The sequence below is a fragment of the Hirundo rustica genome, chromosome 25 (genome assembly GCF_015227805.2).
Source record: "Hirundo rustica isolate bHirRus1 chromosome 25, bHirRus1.pri.v3, whole genome shotgun sequence".
Classification (NCBI taxonomy): Eukaryota; Metazoa; Chordata; class Aves; order Passeriformes; family Hirundinidae; genus Hirundo; species Hirundo rustica.
The window spans coordinates 514,826-537,500 of record NC_053474.1 but is presented as its reverse complement, the minus strand read 5'-3'; the positions used below and the strand labels follow the sequence as shown (position 1 = coordinate 537,500).

The following is a 22,675-nucleotide window of genomic DNA, read 5'->3' as shown; positions in this document are numbered from 1 at the left end:
TTGGGTTTTTTGAATTATTTCACAACCCAGAAGGGAAATAGAAAGGAAGCTTCTTGTTGGTAACACGTGGCAAGCAGCAAAGGGAACCAAGCAGGACAGAGCAAGGGGGCTACAGGAATTTACAGACGGACAAAACAAGCTTGCACCAAAACTTCACAGAAACGTGAAGAGCTGACAGAATTATACATACGAGGTTGCTTGGTATGGGGAGTTCAAGCTGCTGCTGTGCTGCATTTGTCATCTCACATTTGGTTCCTCCAGAATAAAACCAGAACACTGTTCACAGCCCCATTTCAGTGCCATGCTGCTTTGGTTTTTATAAAATGCCACCTTCCACAGGCCAATTTGAAAGAATATTAGACTTCTAATGCTGAGTTTTCAGCCCCAGTAAGCCTGCTGTCAGTCACAACTACCTGATTTGTAAACCTTTTAACAACTGCATTAGAGCAAGTGTGGATTTAATCTGCAGTTATTATTCTCAAGTTAGTCCATGAACAGAGAACTGAACTAAGGGAAGGGCTATGTGTGCTGCCGTGTTTGAAAAGCAACCTAGCTGCAGGAAATGAAAATAATATGGGCTGAGCAAATGAATGAACCTTGAAACTTAGAGTGGCTCTCAAAATTATCACAGAAACTCCAAAAATAAGGTTGTTTCAATTAATGGAGGAAAAAGCAGAAAATAAATAGACCCTTGGTAGGTTTCATGATCTCTGCACAAAATGCAGCACAGCTGTAAGACTAGAGAAGAAACTCGAGGATTAAATATAAAATACCGACGTATGAATACAGCCTAACTTCTTTTTGCTATGAATACGCTTAATAACCTCCAAAAAAATCTCAAAAAAATTAGGGCAGCGTTGTTTATCTGCTTTGAACGTGGACACTAAAGAACGTGGACAGCGCAAACCCGGGCTCGCCCCTCAGAGCCCCTCGGCCTCTTCTCCGTGCCCCCCCGCAGCTCGGGGGTCGCAGCGGTGACACGGCCCCGCGTGGGTCGGGACCGCCGGGGCCGAGGCCGCTCAGGGCCCGGCCGGGGAGCGCAGCCCCGGAGGCGAGCGCGGAGCTTCCCCCGTGCCGAGTCCGGCCGGGAGACGCGCGATTCCCCCCGCTGCCGCCCGGGCCGCGCCGCCGCGGCCTCTTCCCGCCGCCATTTTCTCCGCGGCGAGGAGCCTGCGCAGGGCGGGGGCGGGGGGGGGCACGGCGGGGCCGCGCGGGTCAGCGCGGCTCCAGCGCGGGCCCGCGGCGGGGCCGGGCGGCGTCCCCGTGCTCCGGCGGGGCCGCCGCGCCGCCCGCCCGCCCTCGGGGCCCCCCGGGCCGGCACTTACGCGGAAGAAACCCGGCGTCCATCTTGGCTCCTCCGCCTCCTCCCGGCCGCGGCGCGCGCTGCCGTCCCGGCGTGCACCGCGCGCCCCCCCGGCCGTGCCGGGGATGGGGGGGGCCGAAAGGCGGGCGGGGCACGAGGGGGTGGGCGGGGCCAGGCGCGCGCAGAGCGGTGTCTCCCCTCCGCCGCCTGCTGACTGGTGGAAAATCGGCGCGCGCGCGGGAGCCGGGCCAATGAGAGAGCGCGGCTGCCCCGGCGCGCGCGCGGGGATGGGCGAGTCGCGCTCTCGCGAGGTGTTGGCCCCGCAGCCGATCTCGCGAGATCTCAGCTGCCCTCACGGCCGCGGCTCCCTCAGGGGCGGCGGTGGGGCTGGTCCGGTCCGTGAGGGCACAGCCGCCTCAGCCCTCGGGAGCGACCCCTCGGCAATGGCCCCTCGGCTTCTTCCCTGCATAACAGGGGTCCCTGAGCGGGAGGTCACAGAATCCCCAGAGGAGCTGGGGTTGGAAGGGGCCTCTGGAGATCATCCATCCAACCCCCTGTCCTGGCAGGGTCACCTGGAGTAGGTAACACAGGAACACGTTCAAGTGGGCTTGGGATGTCTCCAGAGTGGAAGACTCCAGGCCTTCCCTGGGCAACTGTTCCAGGGCTCTGCCACCCTCATGGAAAGTTATTTCTCATGTTGAGGTGGAACTCGTTGTGTTTTAGTTTATGGCCATTGCTCCTCATCCTGTCCCTGAACAGAGCCTGGCACCATCCTCTGGCACCCCTTGGAGATAGTCTGTGGGTTGATGGGATCCCCTCTCAAGCCGTCCCTTCTCCGGACTGACCAGGTCCACTCCTGCAGTCTCCCCTCATGAGGGAGATGCTCCAGACCCCAAATCATCTTTGTGGCCTCCTCCGGAGCCACTCCAGCAGCTCCTTGTCTTTCTTGTCCTGAGGACAAGTCATGAGCTCTCTGCCCCATCCCACTGAGGACAAACTGGTGTGACTGGTGTAGGTCACTGGTCTGTATGGCTGTGGGCTGAATTACTGATGCGTTTTTGGGAAATAAATTGGTTATGGGACTCGGGAATAAAACCCAAGGGAAATTACCATATTTTATCTGCTTAGACTTGTAATGGTCTGAGTTTTGCACAGCCAAACTTGGGACAGTGCGTGACTCATCTGCTCCACAGCCCTGGCACAGTGCATGAGGGAATTCGGTAAAGTTGACAGCTGAAGCTGGAACTGCTTTATGTTTTTGTTGAGAAGCACGAGTTAGAACCCGTGGGAAGGCAGGAGGACACTAGGTGGAGCTCCGTGCTCTCTGCTGGGATAAGGAGGATGGAAATGAGAGGGGAAAGCTGAATTTTGGGAACAGGACTTATCCAGCAGAGAAAAACTGAACATTTTACCAGAGTATCTGGCTCAATGAAATTCCAGTTGGAGGAGCCGACCTGCTGAAGATGCTGTAGAACTTTTAGGAGGAAAAAATCGACCACTGATTCTTGCAAGACAGGGCCAGCTAGAGGGGAGCATTCCCAGAATCTGTTTGGGAGTGGAACCTGGGGGCCAAATCAGGGCAGGCTGGATCAGCCCTGAGGCAGCTGCTGTTAACGGGACAGGGAGAGTGTGGGATTGTTCCTGGAAAGCTCAAATCCACAGCTAATGGCACAGAACAGGGATTTTTGTTTCTAGAGAAGGTGGCTTTGCTTGCTCAGCATGAGCTCTGCGTTTTGCTGCCAGGAGGGGTTGTGGGGCCTCCCGGGAGGTGCCAATGTGAGGCAAATTTTACTGGTATTTGAATTTTTCAGCTGGAGCAGTGCTGGTGTGGTCACAGCAGCCAGTTCTGCTGCCAGTAATAGTAATTCTGTGAAACTGGAACTGCCTGCAGTAGTTCTGCTTGTGCTGCTTGTGAGCTTCGTTGGCTTGAAATGAAGCGAATGGAAAATAAAATTTGCTAGAGGTAGGTCTGGCTAGGGATGTTAAAAACAACAACAGTAAGATGGGCTTATCTTTCCTAAAAACCTTGATTTTGGTCCCGTGGAGCTGCTCAGAGAACATCCAGAGATAGAAACAAAAAACCAACCTTTTTATTTTGGGGGGAAAAAATTAGATGTGCATCTGCTGTCCCTTCTGAATTATTAAATCAATCCCCACTGCCACAAAAAATAAGGTAGAGAACCAGGACAAGAGAAATATTTACAAGGAGATTCAGAAACTTCACAAACAGCTGTCTCAATATTTGGTTTGGAATCCAAACTGTGCTCCAGTTTCAGCCAGAAAATAATATTGCAAAGTAATTGAATTTAGTTTCTGCACAATAAAAATTACCAGTTAGTTAAACTGACCTGCTCGAGAGATCCAAGCTTATTGGAAAAAATATGAAATATAAAATCTCAGACAATCTTCCAGTCAGTGTGTGACAATGCTGCTCTGTGCTCCCACCCCGTGGGCTGTGAGTGTCCCTGGGAATTCCTTTGTGCCACTGCTGCACACCCACAGCCCTCACACTCAGAAAACAACCTCGCTTTGGGTCGGTTTCGAGAATAAAAAATTGCTAAAAATAGTTGGGCTGCACCAGAGAACAAAGCCTTGGAGGGAGAGTGGCACATTGGGGCTGCACAGAGCCTCCCTTGCTTTATCCAAGCTGATTTTTGCTATTTCCATGCTTGTTTTTTCAGTTAAAGAACTCAGATTTTGTGTAAGACAAAGCATTCTAACAGCTCCAGCCATGAACCAGACACTGAGTTCCTTTGGAAATGGAGAGTTACAGAGTTTATAGAAATAGTTTGAAAATACTTGGAAATAAGAAGTAACTTTTTTTTTTCCTCAACCCATACACATGTGGCATTAGAAACATGAAATATGAGTAAAGATAAATGCAATTTTGATACCTCCTGTGCTACCCCATCAGGTATAGAATGAACCACAAACCTCTTCCATGTAGCTCAAAACAAACTCAGGTCCAAGCTGAGTTTGGGGCATGTCCAGACTTTTCCTCCTGTTTATCAGCAGCACAGAGAGGGTTCAAAGTTTCTGAGGAAGCAAAAGCTCCACAAAACCTGGGCGTCTTCTCTTCTCAGTTTACCCAGACCCAGAAGAAGCCTCGCTGCCATCCCAGGGATTCCCAGACCTCCAGCTGTTATTTCAGTCATAGGAAAAGTGCCCAGAGCTCTGGTTTTTCCTCCCAAAGAAAGAAACCAGGATTTACATCAGTTTACAGAGAGAAGAGCCGGTTGCTGTTCACAGTGCAGCTCTGCTGAGCAGTCCCAGTCCATGGGATAACAATTCCATCTCTTCTCTGGCAGGGAGCGCCAGCGTTCCGGTTACCTGCTCTGCAGGTGGATGTCCACGGGGATGAAGGTCACCGAGGGCTGCTGGGCCAGGCTGTGGCTGTTGTGCCCCACAGGAGGTGGCACTGCCAGCTTGGAGGCTTTGGGTTCCAGCTCCCGCCGCACTCGCATGCGCCTGCAAAAGGTACAAGGGGAATTGGCACCTGGGGTGGTCCTCTCCTCTCCTCTCCTCTCCTCTCCTCTCCTCTCCTCTCCTCTCCTCTCCTCTCCTCTCCTCTCCTCTCCTCTCCTCTCCTCTCCTCTCCTCTCCTCTCCTCTCCTCTCCTCTCCTCTCCTCTCCTCTCCTCTCCTCTCCTCTCCTCTCCTCTCCTCTCCTCTCCTCTCCTCTCCTCTCCTCTCCTCTCCTCTCCTCTGGTAAATTTTGGGGAGATTCCCACACGACCCAGTCAAACCAAGCCAGGATTTCATCCCAAAGGTGGCAAAAGTCCTCCCAGAGCATGTGAGCTCTAAGTGAGGAATCAAGCTCCCCCTCTAGCAGCCTTGGTGCACTCTCACACTTTCCCTGCATCGCCAGGAATCCCTAAAAAGAGCTCCCACCACCCAGCCTCCATCAAGGAGCTCTTTGTGCTTCCCATGATCCAATCACGGAGCACTGACAGATCCAGTACACTGCAATCAGCACTTTAGTGCTTAGATTCTCCTGGAAATTTTCAGCAGCAAGCCCTGAAGTGCTCTGTTAGCTGAGAGCTGGGGCTTTGGTTCCTCCTGGTTTGACTTGGTGACTCCAGGACTTGGCCACGTACCTGTTGTATGTTTTCAGGATGAGCAGAACCACTGTGAAAATAATAATCACCCCCACCACGATGGCAGCAACTATTGCTCCAGAACCTGGGAGAGAAACACGAAGGGAAAAAAGCCGTATTTACAAAGTTGTCACTGTGGTGTTTGAAGTCTGATAAGTTCAAAGTCCACTTAGAACCTAAAAAAGCCACCACCCCACTCCTTTCCTTACTTTGATAGAGATTTTGTTCTTGAGACTTTGTGGTCACATTCACTGAGAGCTGAGTGTTGTTGGTCAGTGGCGTGGCCGTCGTCATCTTGAGTCGGCTGCAGAGGGGAGAAAGAGGAGTGAGTTCCTAAATCATTAACCCAGATTTCACACTGCTAATTAGGCAGCTGCCCACCAAAGGCTCAGAGCCTGCCAAGTGCAGGCTCCCTGAGCTGGGGTTATTCCTGTTTTCATTGTGGTGGAAGCCTGGCCCTGCCAAAGGAACAGAAATTGGTAAAATGCAAATTTTGGTACAATCCTGAGCAATTCGCCTCAAAATATCCCCTGGTCAGTGTTAATAGGATAAAATAAGATATAAACACAATAGTGTATTTTAAGTGCTTTGGGATTTTAGATTAGCACCTCTGGTTGAGATTCAGATCACTGAGCAAATGAATGTGAAGGATTGTGCACCCAGAATTCAGCAATATCTTGAGGGAAGGAAAACCTCATCACAGAAAGGTTTAAAAACTCCATTATGAAATATAATTTAAAGGAGCTTCCTTCATGGAGAAGAAAAACCATTTAACCCCTTCACTTGGAGCTCCAAAAGCGTCAGGACAAGCAGCAGCCCCTGAGCAGGGACATTGCAACGTGGCTGTGGCAGGAGGTTGTGAGTTCAGCCCAGTGTCAGCTCAGGTCTGTTATTGGAAGTGGATGAACTTCCAAGGGCACAGCTGAAAACATGCCTGTGTTTTGGTGGGTAAAACTGCATCTGGAAAGAACAGCCGGGATGTTTGCTGGGTTTAGGAGCGTTTTTCCAAGTGTCCCTGGAAACCTGAGCCATTAAAGGGCTCCTTCAGCCCGAGAGGGGTGTGAGCACCACTTCAAAGAGCCTCTGGAACCAGCTCAGCTCCCAGTCCCGGAGCTGAGACACTCCAGCTGCCCCTGAAAAGTAAATTAGCCTTCAGCACTTGATATGGAGCTGAGTTTCCCACTTCAGATGCTGCCCAGTACAACCAGGCAGGACTGTGATGCTCAACTGGTATATTGTGTGGCATGGTAACTTCAATTTTACACAGCACAAGATAAACAACAGCCAGAAGTAATTCAGTGGAAACCAGTTGGTAATAAAAATTAATACCAATTAAAAACCTGTGGAGCAGGTCAGTGAGGGATGAGAGGGATCAGGAAGCAGCAGGAAGGGAAGTGGTTGGTGTCTGACTGGGATGCAGGATCAGAACCGCAAGGGACACTCTTCAGATACTTCAGTCCCCTCGAGTTAAAGGTTTGGTTTTCTTCTTTTAATCTAAAAACCAAACTAACTTTGCCCCAAGCCCATAACTGGGTCATTCTCCTGTGAGTGAATGATTCCTTTGTTTAGCCAAGGCCAAGTTAATTCAGCAACATGAGCATCAGCTGAAATATTTTGTGTTTAGGCTCTGCCCAGCCCTATTGTCCAGCACAGGGTTCACACACACCTCAGAGGAGCACCAGGGAGGCACCAGAGCTCAGGGACAGCTGTTCCTGTCCCCCCACCCATGCTCCTGTGGGTGAAGGCTTTACCAGTGACAGCAGAGGTTCAAGGGACTCTTCATGAAAAGCTGAGCAAGTGTTCTGACTATGGGCATAAGGCAGAAAAAGCCACGTCCAGCTCTCACCTTGTGGCTCCTGACAAGGGCAGTGCAAATGCCAGACCTACAGAAGCCTTTTTTTCCTCCTCTGGCTACCAAAATAAAAACTCCAAATAAATAAGGCCGAATGTTTTAATATTAGGCCATGAAATATTCACCCTTCCTATCGTCTCTCTGGATCAAACCACCTTGGGAATGGGGAGCTGTTTGTGCGTGCGTGAGTGAGGTGAGGTGATTTTTATTGTCGCAGCGAAGCCGCCTGTTTACAAAAGGGATTAATTTATCCAGCAGGCTGCACCAATCTGAGGTGCAGTTTGAACACTGCATCGTGTTGGGGTTTTTCTGCTTTGTGTAGCAAGCCAAGAGGTCCAAGGCTGTGTCTGCAGCCAGGGGGGAAGGTGCCAGTCCTGCTCACGCCTGGAGTCCCAGCCCATCCCTGCCCCGTAAATCAGCAGCATACACCAAGCCTCTGCTGCAAGAAAGACACAGCAAAATCCACGGGAACCTACTTACTTTGAGCCTGGATTCTACTCTGGCCAGAAAGACGTTTGGAAAATCAGGAGTGCTGGATGGAAGCCATTCAGCAGGGGAGAAGAAGTGGACTTTGATACAGTAATCACAGGACATTCTTTGTCCATGACACAGGGCTGCACTTCCCGCTGTGCACACACACCTGCCTGGGCTCTCAGCGCCTCTCATTCACCCTCACTCTCCACACTGCTGGGTATTTTTGCGGCCCCACGTTACGGAGCTGGAAATGTTTCCATGAAGTTCAGCTTTGGGCACGTTTCCATTTCAAACACCTTGGCAGGTACAGGGGATAGGTTGTTCTGGCAAATGGGAGCAATTCCCCCTTTTCTAAAGGCTCCCTGCTGCCCCTGCCCTGCCGGGCTGGGTTTGTTTGTGAGGAGATGGGGATCAGAGCTCAGCTGTCAGCAGCACCTGGCAGCTACAGCAGAGGGGCCACAGGGAACAGAGGGGTTTGTTTGAGGGTTTTTCCGTGATGGAGAGCCAGCTCCGTGCCAGGGCAGGAGGACTCAGATCCAGTGCTTTTACCTGGAAAAGGTGGGGTTTGCATGGAGCTGGGCTGTGCCTGCCCTCACCTTCCCGGCAGCACCACCAGGCATGGAGGCAAGCTGTGATTTCAGAGAGTAATAAAAACACAGCGTCCTTCCGTGAGACCTGAGCATGCCTGGTTTACCTCGAGAGGCTCCAGAGAGGGAGCAAGGAGGAAGGAAAAGCCTGAGTTGAAAGTGGCCCGAGGCAAACAACCCTCCCTGTGTGAGCCTGAGCGTCCCCATGTCAGGGCTGCACCTTTACATAAGCGTTCACTCAGGTTCTGGCATGAGCTGCCCAGGTGCAGCTGCTGGTAAAACACACAGGAAAAGCACTTCATTGCCTTGCCAAGGCAGAGACAAACTGCAGGCAGCTCTGGGCAGCAGCAGCACCAACCTAAAACCCCTCAGCTCCCACAGGTGACAAGAAGTGACAACAAGTGACAACGGGACTCCCAAAATGAGCACCCTCATTTCTAAAGCCATGCCTGGAAATAAATGAATTGGTAGATTTTTGTCACTGACTGGCCCAGGAGAAGTGTCTGAACCAGACTGTGAACTGCACATTGCCCAATTCTAAACTTTTTTTTTTTTTTTTCCTTTTGCCTTAAAGTTCTGGGCCACACACACTTCTCCCCCTCTGTGAATTCAGTTATTCATGGGAATGACAGGAACTCCACCATGTTCAGATCCTAAAACCACTCCAGACCCTTCAGGGATATGCAGGATGTGGAAGAAAACAAGCCAGAGGTATTCTCCCACTGGTTCCAGGCCAGGATCTAAGGCACCCTGGGATCAGGAGACTTGTTTAGACACTTGGGAAATATCCAACAGAACCGGGATTTGGGCTTAAAATGGAAAAACTGCCCAAGCACCAGCCCAGTGCTGGAGCTGCAGCTCAGAGCTTGCCTATGCCACTTGTTGAATCTGTGAGGCGCCTTCCCCTCTGCAGAGCCCTGAGGTCACACAGCAGCTGACACCTCACACTGCAGCCTGTTCTCCACCAGAACCCCTTGGCAAACGCTCGGTGCCCAATCTGGCACCCACAGGGGACAGTAACTCTGTCAGACCCTGAAGCCCCTGCTGTGCCTTTGTCTCCTCGTTTGTAATCACTAAATCAAGCCCTGCTGCCCGCCCAGCACAATGCATCTCATCAGTGAAAGCTGTTTACAAAAAGCTACGCTTCCTTTAGCAAGGACTTCCTGGGGCATTAAATACATTAATTATCAGGAAAAACCAGAAATCACCATTCAAACCTGTCAGCAGCTCCAGCGTGTTCCCGAATAATGTGAGCAGTGCAGTTTTGTTCTGTGCTGGAGACACTCAGTGAACTGTAACACAATGCTCTGAGCTTTCGAGTTCTTTTCCTGTTAAATATTACTCTGCCAGCTTTTTCCAGCATGCTGCTCAGCAGATTGAAAAAAAGGAAAAAAGTATACAACAACAAAAAAAACCCCAAAACCACAAACAAATAACCACCAACAAACCCATATTTATAGTGCCGGGGTTGAATAAGTCAGAACAAGAGATTCGGCGTCCCCAGTGATGAAAGGACACCGCCGGCGATGGAATGAGCTTCCAACAGCCGCGCAGGCTTCTCTCTCTGCGGGGAGGGAACCGCGCCAGGGCAGCGCCAGCCCCGTCCCTTAAGGGCTCCCGATTAATGGAACAACTGCTCAAGCACCAGTTGAACAGAAAAACCTGCGAGGACATCCGCTCTCTATTTCTGGTTTAGAGGGACCGATAAAGAACTCGCGTTTCCCGTGGTACATCCACAGTGCCTCGCACACAAACCCGGAGTAACCGCGCTGCCGCTACGGCCGAAAGGAACAGAGCTTTGGGGCAGAAAGGGACAGAGCTTTCAGGGAGAAAGGAACAGAGCTTTGGGGCAAAATGTAGCAGAGTTTTGGGGGAGAAAGCGAGGGAACTTTAGGGCAGAAAGGTTACAAGTATCGCCCTTCCAGAGCAGTTCCTGCCCCCGACCCTCAGCCGGCGCTACTCACGGCCGATGCTGCGGGCTCGGGGCTCCGGCGCCGCCGCCCGGCTCCCGGCTCCCTCCGCCCGCCGGGGCTGCGGGGCTCCCCCGCCGCGGCTCCTGCCCCTTCCCCAGCCCAGCCCAGCCTCGCTGCTGCCGCGGGGAGCCCGGTGCCGGTGCGGCCGGAGCCCCGGCACGGCCCCGCCGCCGCAGGTGCCTCCCCGGGGCCGCCCAGCCCGGCCCGGCCCCCGGCGCCGCCTCCCCGGGCCCGTGCGCGGCTGCGGGGATGGAGAGTCTGGGATAGCCCCCGTGTCACAGAGAGAGTCCCCAGGCTTTGGGAGCGGCTCGGTTTCTGCGGCTTCTCCCAGGCGCTTCGGGAGGAGGATCCCAAGCGCATCCAGCCCAAAGACGGAACGAGTGGTTTTGTCCACTCGTCAGTGGAATCAAAAGGATCAAACTGGTAAGGAATCCTTGCCTTCAACCTGTTCTTTGTTTGCTTCATCCTGCAGAGAAATGTGACCACGGTCCCTGGCTGGGTTTTTCCTGTGGACATCACGCTTGGAAAAGGGATCTGTCTCCTGCCTGGACCTGGTGCTGCTCTCCTGGGAAACCAGAAAGCCACAGGAACAAGCCACAGCCCCCGTTCCGGCTCCTCTCGTGGTTCAAGGTTCGAGCTGCTGTGCAGATGTTTTCCCCCATTCTCCATTTCAGCTGCCCCAGCTGCAGCCAGAGCAACACCTCCCACCTCCCTTAGAACCCGAACCAGGGTGAAACCTGCTCCTTACAGAATCCTCCTCACGGAGGAGCAGCAGGGGGATCCTGATGGTCCATAAGCATTGGCAGGGGATTTCTTGGCAGGACCAGAGTCCCGGTGGGCTGGGAAATGGGCTCCTTCCTTACCTTGCAGCTCTCCCTTTCCTCCTCCAGGAGCATTTGTGCCCCTAACACAGCTCATGCTTCACTTTGGTGTCCACCGTGGGCTGGTTTCTACACCGAACCCACAGAACACAACCACAGAGGCTTTTTCACCAGAACCAGAGTTCCCAGATCCAATTATTTAGCAATTTTTTTTGTACACCTACAAAGACCCACATTAGTCACTTCCAGCTCAATCCCACGGAAGCCCATGCGGCTCCTTAAAGCCCCAGACTGAAATCCCAGCAGGGATTACTCACCAATCATCTTTCCAAGGGAAAAAATATCACTTGATTGGTTTCCTTACAATGACTGCCCCATCCTGCATAAACAAGCAGGAGCACGAGGCTCTCCTGGGAACAGGGGTGGTTTTCCAGCCACAAACCCTCCCTGGCCTGTATCTCTGGAGAGCAGAAGGGGCTTCTTTCAACAGTCAGCAACCATAAGAGGTATGAATGTAAGTTAATAAAAGTAATTAATAACTCAATTTAAGTGGTACAGGAAGGGAGGCACCAGCCCCTGTGACTGTTGGGCAGCCCAAGTAAAAGCAAATGTGAGTTCCCAAAGCCTCTGTGACAGCAGAGAGGGAGGGTGGGACTTTCCCAAGGATCTGTCCCTCACCAGGTCCTCAATTTGTAGCCCTTTACCATGAGCTAGAGCCACACACCGGGTTTATACACTGTTAAATGTATAGATACATTTGTATAATGTAGAAACAAATGTTTATACATTGTTACTGTAAAGCTCTGCCGCCAATATCAGTTTGCACACACCAACCCTGAGCTCGCCCCACTAAAGGAAAACCAAAGGAGACTCTGGGATGCTCCAGAAAAATCCCAATGGTGTCAATGGATGTCAAAGGACAAAACATAACTGTGAATTAACTCCAGGCTCACTACAGCCTTACCAACCCCTAGGAAGTGACACAGCCTTACAAGGTGTGGAGTGTCACTGGATTTTCCACAGAGCAGGTTTTGACTCCTCCTGGAACACCAGCTCAGCTCCCAGCTCTTCTGGTTCCTCTGCAGTTTGCCTGCACCTGGCAGGGCAGAGCCTGGAGTGTCGTAGTGAGAACAAAGGGAACAGATATCACAGCCGGTATCAAAACCAACTAAAAATTCATTATGGTAGAGTTTGGAACTCTGTTGTGACATCAGGCCCTGGGTGATCTCCACGCACTCACAGCCTCAGAAATAATCACCGGTGCCCCTGGGAGGGATGGAGGGAGCTGAGGTGACCTGTCCCAGCAGGAGGGCACAGCTCAGCCTGCCTGCCCTCCCACTCCCTGCTCCTGTGATCCCAGCACAGCCGCAGAGGACAGCAATTGGTTGGTTTTGTTTCATGTAAGAGCAAACCCGACTGCCAGAACATCTTTCCCACTGCCTCACCCTGGTCCTGCCATGGTTGGAGTATGTTCCCTTCACCAGGGGAATCAAACATTGCAAGCCTGAGCATGCCAAAGTGTTACAGCACAGGGACCTGGCTCAGAGCAGGATTTGAACACATTAGGTAACATCTAAAATGTGGTGCTTTCTACTTTTGAGGCCCTGCTCTTGTTTTATGGAGAAATCTGGCCCTGTGAACCCTCCCTGGAGCTGTGAGGGTGGCAGGGACAGCCCAGTGCCGCACTCACTCACGTCTCAGGGTCAGTACCTACAGGAGAAGCCTTTTATCTCGCTCGGCATTTTCTCCAAGGGGATGAAGCTTAGCTAGAGTCTCTTGCCACACCAGGAATCTCTCCTGGCAAGTTTTACACAGAGAGTGGAGCAAATAAACAAACCCCAGTAAGATTCACAAACCAGCCTTCTGTTCTGGGCTCAAAAATATCCCTGATCCAAACCCAGACAAAAATGGAAATTAAACCTTTCAGGGAATACGTGAGGCAATTGGAATTTTATGCACAGGGTCCTTCCAGGGGAAGCAGCTCTGTGACAAGGCAGAACGAGGAGCTGCAATCACAGGTTCTCAGCTATTATAAAACCAACGTACTCCCATAACTCCAGAACACAAAGAAACACCACACGCTTCAGCTGCTGCTCAAGGAGAACTTTTTAAAGGAATTTGGGGTATTTATTTAGATGAAGTGCAAGCTCAGAAAGGGCTGAGTTGCTGCCTCTGTGCAAGTTTGCTGCTAAAAGCAGCCCTTAGCAGCAGATTCAGGTGGGGGTAATTCGAGCCTCATTTGCCAAGGCACCCTGGAGTGGGGCAGAATCACTTCTGATATTGATCAAGGAAAGCTTTGAAGCCTCTGTTTGGCTCCTCCTCCCCAGCTGGAGCGGTCCCTGCAAGGATCCCAAACCCCTCCAGTGGGTCCCTGCCCAGCTCCCAGGGACAACAGCTCCCTGGCCCATCTGCCCTGAGAACACTCAAGCAGACACCGCCATTAAAAATCTCAATATCCACCTGGGCCAGCACAGAACACAGCTCAAATCCCAAGGGTGAATGGCACTGCATTGTTTTATTTGAAGTGTCTTTACACAATGGAAAGTGCTGGAATGTTGTTCCACGTTTTACACATTTATACATCAACAACATCACGCTCGAGTCTCCTTATAAAACTGTTTCTGAAGGTTTTCCACTTACTCCTACTTACAGCAGCTTCTACACTGGGGTAGAAAAGAAATAATTTAAAAAATAGAAACACCACAGAGAATCCCACCCAGACTTCTGGAATTTCAAAAATCCACAAGCCTGCTGGATAACACAGGTTATTGTTGGGTTTTTACCTTTAATTCCATGGAAAAGTGAGACAGTGAAGCTGGGCTTGGAGTGATTTCAACACCTGAAGAGATACACAAATATCACACCAGTGATAGATGGACAAACCCCATCTCCCTACCTTTTCACTCAGTTCCATTCCTGCCTCGGGAGCAAGGAACTCCTGCAGGATCCCACTTTGAAGCTGGTGGCAGGAGGGATCCTGAGCAGGCACGGAGCTGGAAACCTCCACTTCCATGAGAATCCCTGCCCATTCCTTTTCCCCCTGCTGTCAGTCAAGAGAAAACACTTTGGAAGTTCAAGAAGCACATCAGGGACAACTGAAACACACTGAAATGAACCCGAAAAATCTGAATTTCAGAATGATTTCTACACACGAACATCAGCAGCCTGGTTTGTTCACAAATCATTTTATCTTTTTAAATAGAAAAAAAGAAGAATCTGTCTAGACTAAAAAAGTTTGGCTATAAAATAGCATAAAAGCACAGGAGCAGGCATATCTTCCTCCTACTAAAACACTTAACACAAGGTCACAAAACCAAAGATCTGTACTCTAAAAGATGCATCCTGGTCTCAGAAGCAGCAGATGCCCTGTCAGACACACAGGAGGCCACACAGAAAAAGTCTTCATGAAAAACAGCAAACAAGGGCTGGAACTGCATAAAAACTGGCTAAGCCAGGCAACTGATTGTCTTTGAAAATACAAAACAGACTGGACAAGTTGACAATTCACCCTTGGATGTTTCAGCTCCTGCCAGGACCTAACAGTCACTGGATTTATTCAGACGTGGCCATCCCAAGGACTGGAGAGGAATAAACATTCCCAGATTGTCAGAGAGGATCAGACAGGACACACTCAACAGCTGGATCCATATTTCACTCGACCACTGTAATTAAATCCTAATTAGGTGCTGGTGCACCGCCACAGACACCAGAGCAGAAGTGTCTGTGATAGACTCTGAGGTTCTTCCTCTGGTGTTCTCCACCCTGAAGTCACCAACGCCCCTGAATTCAGCTCCTGCGTGTATTGGTGCCTCATGTCCAACTACAAACACACACCCGGTATTTCTGAGGAAAGCAAAGGGAACCCTCACCTCAGCTGGAAGGAATCACAGAGTGCGCTCCACTTGTGTTTAACACTACATTAACTGGAAGCTGTTGGACGCATCAGCTTTTAACTGCTGTACAAGGAACTTGCTGGAACCCACTCGTGACAGGAGGAGATTATTTCAGCACTTGGAACATCACACTGTACAACAGAGAGCAAAGGGCGACACCTGAAGAAACCAAAACACAGCCAGACTCCCTAACTGTCGCTATTTCAAGTCAGGTGGATTTGCTACACTCGGGGGGGACTAGTCCCTAAAATTAAAGTGCTTTTCAGAGCATTGGCATCCAAAATCTTGAACATGAGAGACGACTACAGGCCAGCGCAGCTGTGCCCACAGCAGCAGCGCAGACACGGAGGGGCGGGTGCCTGGCGCCGGTACCGCGTGCAGCGGCTCAGCTCTAACAGGGCCTCGTGCCCCCCACCCCCAGCGCCCACTCCAAGGCTTTGGAGTCGCTCAGGATGGCGGGGGGCGGCTCTGGGCGCCGCGTCTGCAGGATCTTCTGTCTCGGGTTCTTCATCTCCTCCTCCTCCTCCGTCTCGCTCTCGCACACGTGCACAACCACGCTGGGGGTGGAGTCTGTCCCTGCGTGCAGCTCGTACTTCTCCCCTGCGAGCAGGCAGCGAGAGGCGGGTTAAAAACAACCGGGAAAGGCATTTCGCTCAAGAACCCCTTAACAACTTCAGCAACGCAACCAAACCATCGTTAACTCCCGGCCCATCTTTAATGTGCTCAACCTCCGCTCTTCACCAAACCTCTGAAATGCCTTAGAACAGTCCCTGTAGCAGTTACAGCACACTTCGAATACAATCAGTCTTTTAATTAGCATTTAGAGGAAGGGAGGGATGTAAAAGACTCCCAGGAAGACATCAGAACACAAGCAGCAAACACATTTCTGAGTGACATCATTTGTGCTGTGTATTTCCGTGACATTTGTAAATTAAAAGCCACAAAAGCATTTGAGTGCCTCAAGCCTTCCCATTTCCTGCTTTTCACAGAAAGCAAACACCACATTTCCCAGGAAGGCTTAGAAAGAAGTTGATGATTAAACCCAAAAAGTCCATATTGGCTTCCAGACATCCTTGATAACTGGAGCTGCTCATCTGCAAGAGACTGAACTTCTCATTTCTCTGATTGTTTGTTCCTTAGTCCTGAAGCTCTGACAAAATTCAATATATGGGCGTGATGGAGCCACTCCCTCACAGTCCTGATTAAATAATCAATTACTGAAGTAAAGAAAGTGATAGATCGTTTCATTGGAGTAAGAAACATCACATAAAAGAGACTCAATTTCTTCTCACAGAAAAGGACAAGAAGATAAACTCCCTCAATAACCACTTTTGAGGGAAGCACCAAACAAAGGCAGGCGAATGTCCCTACCTGGCCCCAGCTTGGAGACAGCACAGAGCAGGTCATAATTGATCAGAGGGGTCGCATCTTCACTCTGCTTCCACCCCACTGGGGGAGAGGCAGGCGGGGAAATCAGGAACTGTTTCACAGGCTGTGGAGGAAGGAGGTAGGACTTGTCCCCAGTTTCACTGGACACCTGCAGGCAAAGCCAGGAGACAGAGAGCACAAATATTAATTCCCTTTTTATTTGGTTTATTTCCCCACTAATGCACATCCACACCCTGCACTTAATTCAGCCCAGCTTTAAAAAACAAAACGAGTTCAGCTCCTGGTACAACACCTCAGGGAACTGCTGCAGCTCAGAACCTGTGCAGGGGCTGCTGTGCCAACGCACCAGGGACAAAGCACCTCTTAGAAAGAGAATTTGGGACCCCCTTAGTTTGCTTCAGCCCCTCTGTGTGTCTGGGGGAAGGTGGTTTGGTCACTGCCCAGAGACTGTCCCAACCAATCTCAGCTCAAGATGAAAAATAAAACTCTGCCCTAAAATGTTGACGTGGTTCAGTGTAGAACAATGAGGTGATTCCAGATATTTACCCCGAATGAAGCTCATGGGCAAAGGAATAAAGAAACAAGGACAGAGGTACAAGTACAAGGTCTCTGTGTCCCACTGTACCTGTGCAAAGTAAAGCTTCAGCTTCTTCCCGCTGAACTCGGTCTCGTGCAGCTCGATCCGAGCTCGTGCTGCTGCCTCGGGGTTGCTGAAGTTTATCCTCACCCTCCTGAAGCTTTTGAACTGCTGGAACGTCACCTGCTCATCATAGACTGTGAAAAGTGCTTCAAACCTTTCCTGGAGAGAGGCAAAACATTCCCCAGATGCACAATGAACATTCTCACTCCGTGAAAAGACATTTTCCTCTACTCTCCTCTCCCAAATCCCACCTATGCCCTGAATCACCTCAACCTGCACATTCCACACCCCCCTCCCTGCTTGTAAATCCACATCAGGGCAGCACAGCTTCCTCTCGCTGCTTCCACCTGAATTCCAAGAGCAAACCGAGCAAAGGAGCGCAGAAACCCTGCACGCACAAAGTGCCACCTAGTGAGAGCTGCTCAGAGCTGCAGGTCTCCCAAAAACACTGGCACCTGCACACGATTTTCATCAAGGAGCTACAAAAATACTCTGCAAATCAGGTAATTTCTGCATTGGATAAACCAAAGTATTGATTATGTAAGGCAAATGTCAAAATTATCAGAATGGTAATTAATGATAAGATAATTAATTGGAGATTTTTGTCTCTGCCACAGTAAACACAAAACCAAAAAAAACTGAAAAAATATCCATGGTTTATTGAACATGAAATCTTATCTTCAAGTTCTTTAAAGATTGGTAACTGCATTGTCATGAAAATCAATTTCATGGTTCTGAAATCCAATTAATAATTTTCAATTATGGAATTCAATTAATTTACCAGCTCTCTGATCCACAAGAGACCTCATTTACAGATTTTTTTTTTTTTTCCCCACATGTAAATGCAGCAGGAAATCTCCTGGTGTAGATTTTAATCCACTGTAAAAAGTCAGATTTGAATCCCTGGATGAGAAGTCTGCAAGAAATCTCTTTGCAGTTTTATTTCCTAAGTTCTGGTAATATTCTTTTATTCAGAGATCTATATTAGCCAATAGGCAGAACAGGAATCCTCAATTAAAAACTTTCCAGGGACCACAGTTAATTTGTCTGACTCCAACAGACTCTGATCTCTCCCAAAAATCCTGGTAATGCTTTCCCTCACTATAAAAACTATGACAGGTTCAGTTTAAACAGCACTGAAGAAACTCTTCAGATGATGCCTGTGTTGGCTTTTACACAAATAATGTGTTTTTTGCACCATTTTCTCCAACTCACGCAAGATCAGGGTCTTTATTATATCACAGAATTTCTTGTGCTGCACAAAGGCCAAATTTTGTACCTGGCAAACACAGAATTGCAACTGAGTGGCTCAGCCCTGCCGCTGAGAAGGGTGAGGATGTTCCAGTCCTGCCATTCCCCTCACAAAGGGAACAGCTGAGAATAAAACAAGATGTACTTTCACCCTGGCTGCATTTCTCACCTTCTGCTCTTTGAACTAAACTGGATAAAACACTTTCAGGTGCAATGTGAAAGGCCAAGTTCTTTAATGAGTTAAAACCAAAAGGCTGCCACATCTCCATGGACACACAGGGCAAAGTGGGAATTCTCTCATGTAATGGAACTCATTATTCCCGATGCTCTTGGAAGCAAAGGGAATTAAGATTTGACTGGATAAAATGCTAACAGACCAGATAAAATTTACTTTATTACATGGTCTTCATAAGCCACTTTCAAAGTGTGCAAGTCAGAACACACATCCTGCAAACTTGTATCCCTCTTTTAACAGGATCCTTGCCTTGAAATAAAACATTCACGTTGGCAGATTTTATTTTTAATTTTTATCAATTTAGTAATGTTTTTTTAAATTTCAGATTTTATTTAAATCTGCCTTTGGATGTTGTATCATGATGTTTGGAAAAAGTAAAAAATGATAATAATCAGAAGAGCTTTTCATGGGAGCAGCGTCGTTCTCTGTTAACAGTTTCCACGGCCAGAGAAGTGTGGAATTATCTGCCTTGGGTAACTGCCCTCAGCTTACCAGGAAAATACTCTGGGTTGGGTTTTCCCTCAATTATAATGTGCATTGCTACACTGAAAATCCAGACAAAAACATCCAGTGGAACACTGAGAACACCTCATGCTCCCTGCCCCTTACCTTCTCCTCCTGTACCTCGAACACAGCCTCGTGAACACTGCAAGCGAAGAGTGAGGTAGGCAAGTCACTCAAATCCATCATCTCTTCCAAATCCTCTTCATTTTCCCCAAAAATCATCTGCTCCTCCTCCTCCTGGTCGCTGCTGTACAGGTCTGACTGGCTGTCGCTCCAGGACTTCATGGAATCCCTGAGCATCCTTCCCCCCCAGCAGCTCCTGCCCAGGTGCCAGCTTCCAGCGGGGCCCTGCCAGCCAAAAATCCACAGACAAACGTGAGGAACTCCCTGCTCCCACTGCCAACGGCAAATGATTTGACAAAGAACAACAGGAATCAACATGAAATGTGCTCTGTCCCCCACGAATCAGCAGCACCTCGTCCCCCTGCTGGGGATGGAGGGAGGACTCTGCTGTTCCACCAAAAGGAAGATAAAGTCAAGGAACTGCAATTTCTCCTCCCTTTACTCTGACAGCAATCCAAAATGACAGCACTGTTCTAGAAGCTTTTCTCCATGACACGCTTTACAGTGAGCAACAATTTCTTGTTTAATAATTAAAACCATTTCCTGAGTAATCAGAGCAGTCCTGTGGTATCTGAAAAAATAACTTTACTTCATCAATGAGAGCACGTGGACAAAGTTAAAAATCATCTCCCCAAAGCCTCTCCAAGCCAACCAAAATCTAAAATCGCCTGATGTAAGGGAATGTCCTTCCACACCTTTCCCATAGGTAAGAGTACCTACAGACAGGAGTAGACACATCAAGGAAGACAAAAAAAAACGCAAAGAAGCAAGAGACTAAATAAAAAAATATCAGAGAGAGTATTTTTCATCCAATAGAAAAGATTTTACTGGAGTGGACTTTCTGCCACCCATCCCTGCAGAACTCCTGGGGTTTTCACACTGCTGTGTGTTGGGAGAAAAACTGCACCAGGTCTGGGTTTGGAAAGAGTGGTAATTTGTGACACAACACTAAAAAAAAGGTAGTAAATATATTATATTCATTGTCAATGATCTTATTTGAATATTTGCCTAATGAGGGGCAATTAACTGGGTTAATGGCAGTGACTGCCCCAGTCACACCATCCCAAACCCGTGCACACACCTGGGGATCTCGATTCTGCTGCCCAGCATGGCAGGAAGGATGGAAATTTGGGAAAACAGGCAGCTGGTGGGAACCTCAGCTCTTGTGCTTGCTGATTCATGCAAGGAGGGAAGAGAAAAGGAACAAAAATGCTCCAAAATGGTGCAAACAAAAGGCACCATCTGGCTCTGAGGAGATCTGGGCTCATCCAAACAGCACCAGGACAGACAGCCACATCCAGCCAAGCTCTGGTGGGCTGAGAGCCACACTCCAGCCTTGGCCTGCTATGGATCCCACATTCCTGGGCATTCCTGAGAGACAAACCACCCAAACCCACAAACACCGCCTGCTAACAGCAGAGAGCAACGCCGGCAGAAAAAAAGGGAGAGTTTGGAAAGTAAATGCTTGAATGAATGGTGAACCAAACACGGAGTGAGGAACACACAGAGCAACTTGAAATTTGGTCAGGCTGAGGCTGTGAGGGCAGCAGTGACATTAAACCAAACCCAGGTGTGACAGCTCAGCAGAGGGCTTCTGCAGAGAACACTGGCCTAGAGAAGCCACTGCAATTATATTGTATTTCTTTCTTTTTCTAATTAAGAATTAATCATAGTTCTTTTTAATCAAAAACCTACATGATTAACTGTATTTTTTTTTCCTTGGATAACTAATTTTTCATTGCTTCACCCAAATCAATTCAAAACACCTGATTACTGAGCAAGGCAAAAATCTCAGGATGAGACAGGTGAGACTTTTGGGTACGAATATTAATTAAGAAGTACAGTGAGAAACAGCCCCATGAGAAGTGTTATTTGAACAGACTGGGTAGAACTATTTACTGTGCAAGTATTAGAAAGCATCCAAGTCAGAAAAAGGACACTCCAAACTCAACAGGTACAGGAATGTGATTATCAGTGCAAGAGATAAACTGTTCTGCTTCAGGAAAATGGAATTTCTTCACTTACCTCCTTGGAAAGGTGAGAGATTCCTATTTATAAATTGTCTGATATGAATGGAGATATGCAAATCTAAGTTATTTATTACAATCAGCTTATTCTTATCATAGTATTACCAGCAATAAAAGTATAAGCAATTTCATTGCAATATGCATTAGCAAACTGTCGGATCACTCTCTCCCTCGTAGATTTCAGATTCAACAGCACAATTTAAAGGATTCCAAGAACTAAAGCCACTGGGATCAGACCTTTCATTAAATCTTTTCTTCTGAGCATTAACACCTGCTTATCATTTAAATACCAGCTGACAGGGAAACACTTATAAACAAACAACCCAACTTCACAGAAGGCTAAAAATCATCCGAAATTAAAGCAAAGCAGCTTCGCCATAGGGAGCTGTAGCTCTTCACAGGCACAGGCAGCACCGGGGAGTTTTCCTGGGCATCCTCTGGACCCGCAGCTCATCCACAGTCACATCCCACTGCTCACGGAATGCAAGGACTGGAAGCGGCGTGGCAATTTTCACAGGAACACTTAAATCTGCTCTGATGGGGAGCGCACAGGAAGAAACCCTCCCTTGTGAGGGTGTTGAGGCCCTGGCACAGGTGCCCAGAGCAGCTGTGGCTGCCCCTGGATCCCTGGCAGTGCCCGAGGCCAGGCTGGACACTGGGGACAGCGGAAGGTGTCCCTGCCATGGCAGGGGTGGCACTGGAGGGTCTTTAAGCCTTCCCACCCAAACCATTCCACGATTCCAAACCCTGGGGCTGATCCTGCGGAGCTGCCCCGGCTCAACGCGGCGGGACAAGCCCGGGGCGGAGGCCGGAGCTTGGCTGCGAATATTCTTTAATTCCAAACCCCAAACCCTCGATCTCCGCCCTGAAACAGGATGAAAACAACTTCCCCGCCCGCACCCGCACCCGCGGCACGGCCCGGCCCGGGGGCGGCTCCGGCGGGGCCGCGTCTCGGCTCACCTGCGGACGGGGTCCGTGAGGGGCGGCGGGAGCGCGCAGCGCCCGCGGGTCCGGGGCGGGGTGGCGGCGGGAACGCGCCTGCGCGCGCGCCTGCCGCGCCTCCTCCGGGAGCTGAGGGGGCGTGTGAGGGGGGTCGGTGACCCGGATGGAGAGAGGGAACGGACGGGAGGAGAGGCGGAGGAGACGGAGGGCGAGGGGCGGGAGAAAGGCGGGCGGGAGCCGGGGGTCTGCGCGTGTCCCGGGCCCCTGAGGGGCCGCGCGGCCCCGGCCCCGCCGCCGCCTCCCCAGGGGCGTTTCAGGCCCATCAAAAGCGCTTTTGGGGCTCTTTGGGCCGTGTTTGTGTGGCAATGATCCGGTCCTGGACAGGCGGCGGGAGCCCACCGCCCGCTGGGGCTGTCCAGGGTCCCTGTGGGCATGGCTGAGCTCAGGGCGATGAGAATTTCTTTAAAAATGCTGCAAATCGCCCTCGGAGCTGCGTATGGACGAGAGGTTGGCGGCCGGTGTGGAGGAAGGAGCTGTCCGGAGCAGCTGTGGCTGCCCCTGGATC

General features: G+C 50.0%; 1 protein-coding gene and 1 long non-coding RNA gene across 4 annotated transcripts; one reads left to right on the top strand and one right to left on the bottom strand.

The window, feature by feature from the left end:
* The first annotated feature begins 1,639 nt into the window (after nucleotides 1-1,639).
* On the top strand, nucleotides 1,640-19,692 carry LOC120763055 (uncharacterized). Of its 2 annotated transcripts, none has more exons than XR_005704016.2 (4): nucleotides 1,640-1,884; nucleotides 4,612-4,780; nucleotides 10,758-17,531; nucleotides 18,840-19,692. It is a non-coding gene; the product is annotated as an uncharacterized LOC120763055 (long non-coding RNA). The 2 variants fall into 2 exon arrangements; XR_005704017.1 differs by having other exon boundaries at nucleotides 1,659-1,880.
* NCMAP (non-compact myelin associated protein) lies at nucleotides 3,411-10,344 on the bottom strand. 2 transcript variants are annotated; one of them, XM_040086068.1, is made up of 5 exons: nucleotides 10,277-10,329; nucleotides 9,530-9,676; nucleotides 5,609-5,703; nucleotides 5,400-5,484; nucleotides 3,411-4,771 (listed from the first exon to the last, which is right to left on the bottom strand). In XM_040086068.1, the coding sequence occupies exons 2-5, from the start codon at nucleotides 9,673-9,675 to the stop codon at nucleotides 4,630-4,632; spliced, it is 468 nt and encodes a 155-aa protein (XP_039942002.1). In that variant the 5' UTR covers nucleotide 9,676; nucleotides 10,277-10,329; the 3' UTR covers nucleotides 3,411-4,629. The 2 variants fall into 2 exon arrangements, with proteins under 2 accessions (XP_039942002.1, XP_039942003.1); XM_040086069.2 differs by lacking the exon at nucleotides 9,530-9,676 and having other exon boundaries at nucleotides 10,277-10,344.
* Nucleotides 19,693-22,675: the final 2,983 nt, after the last annotated feature.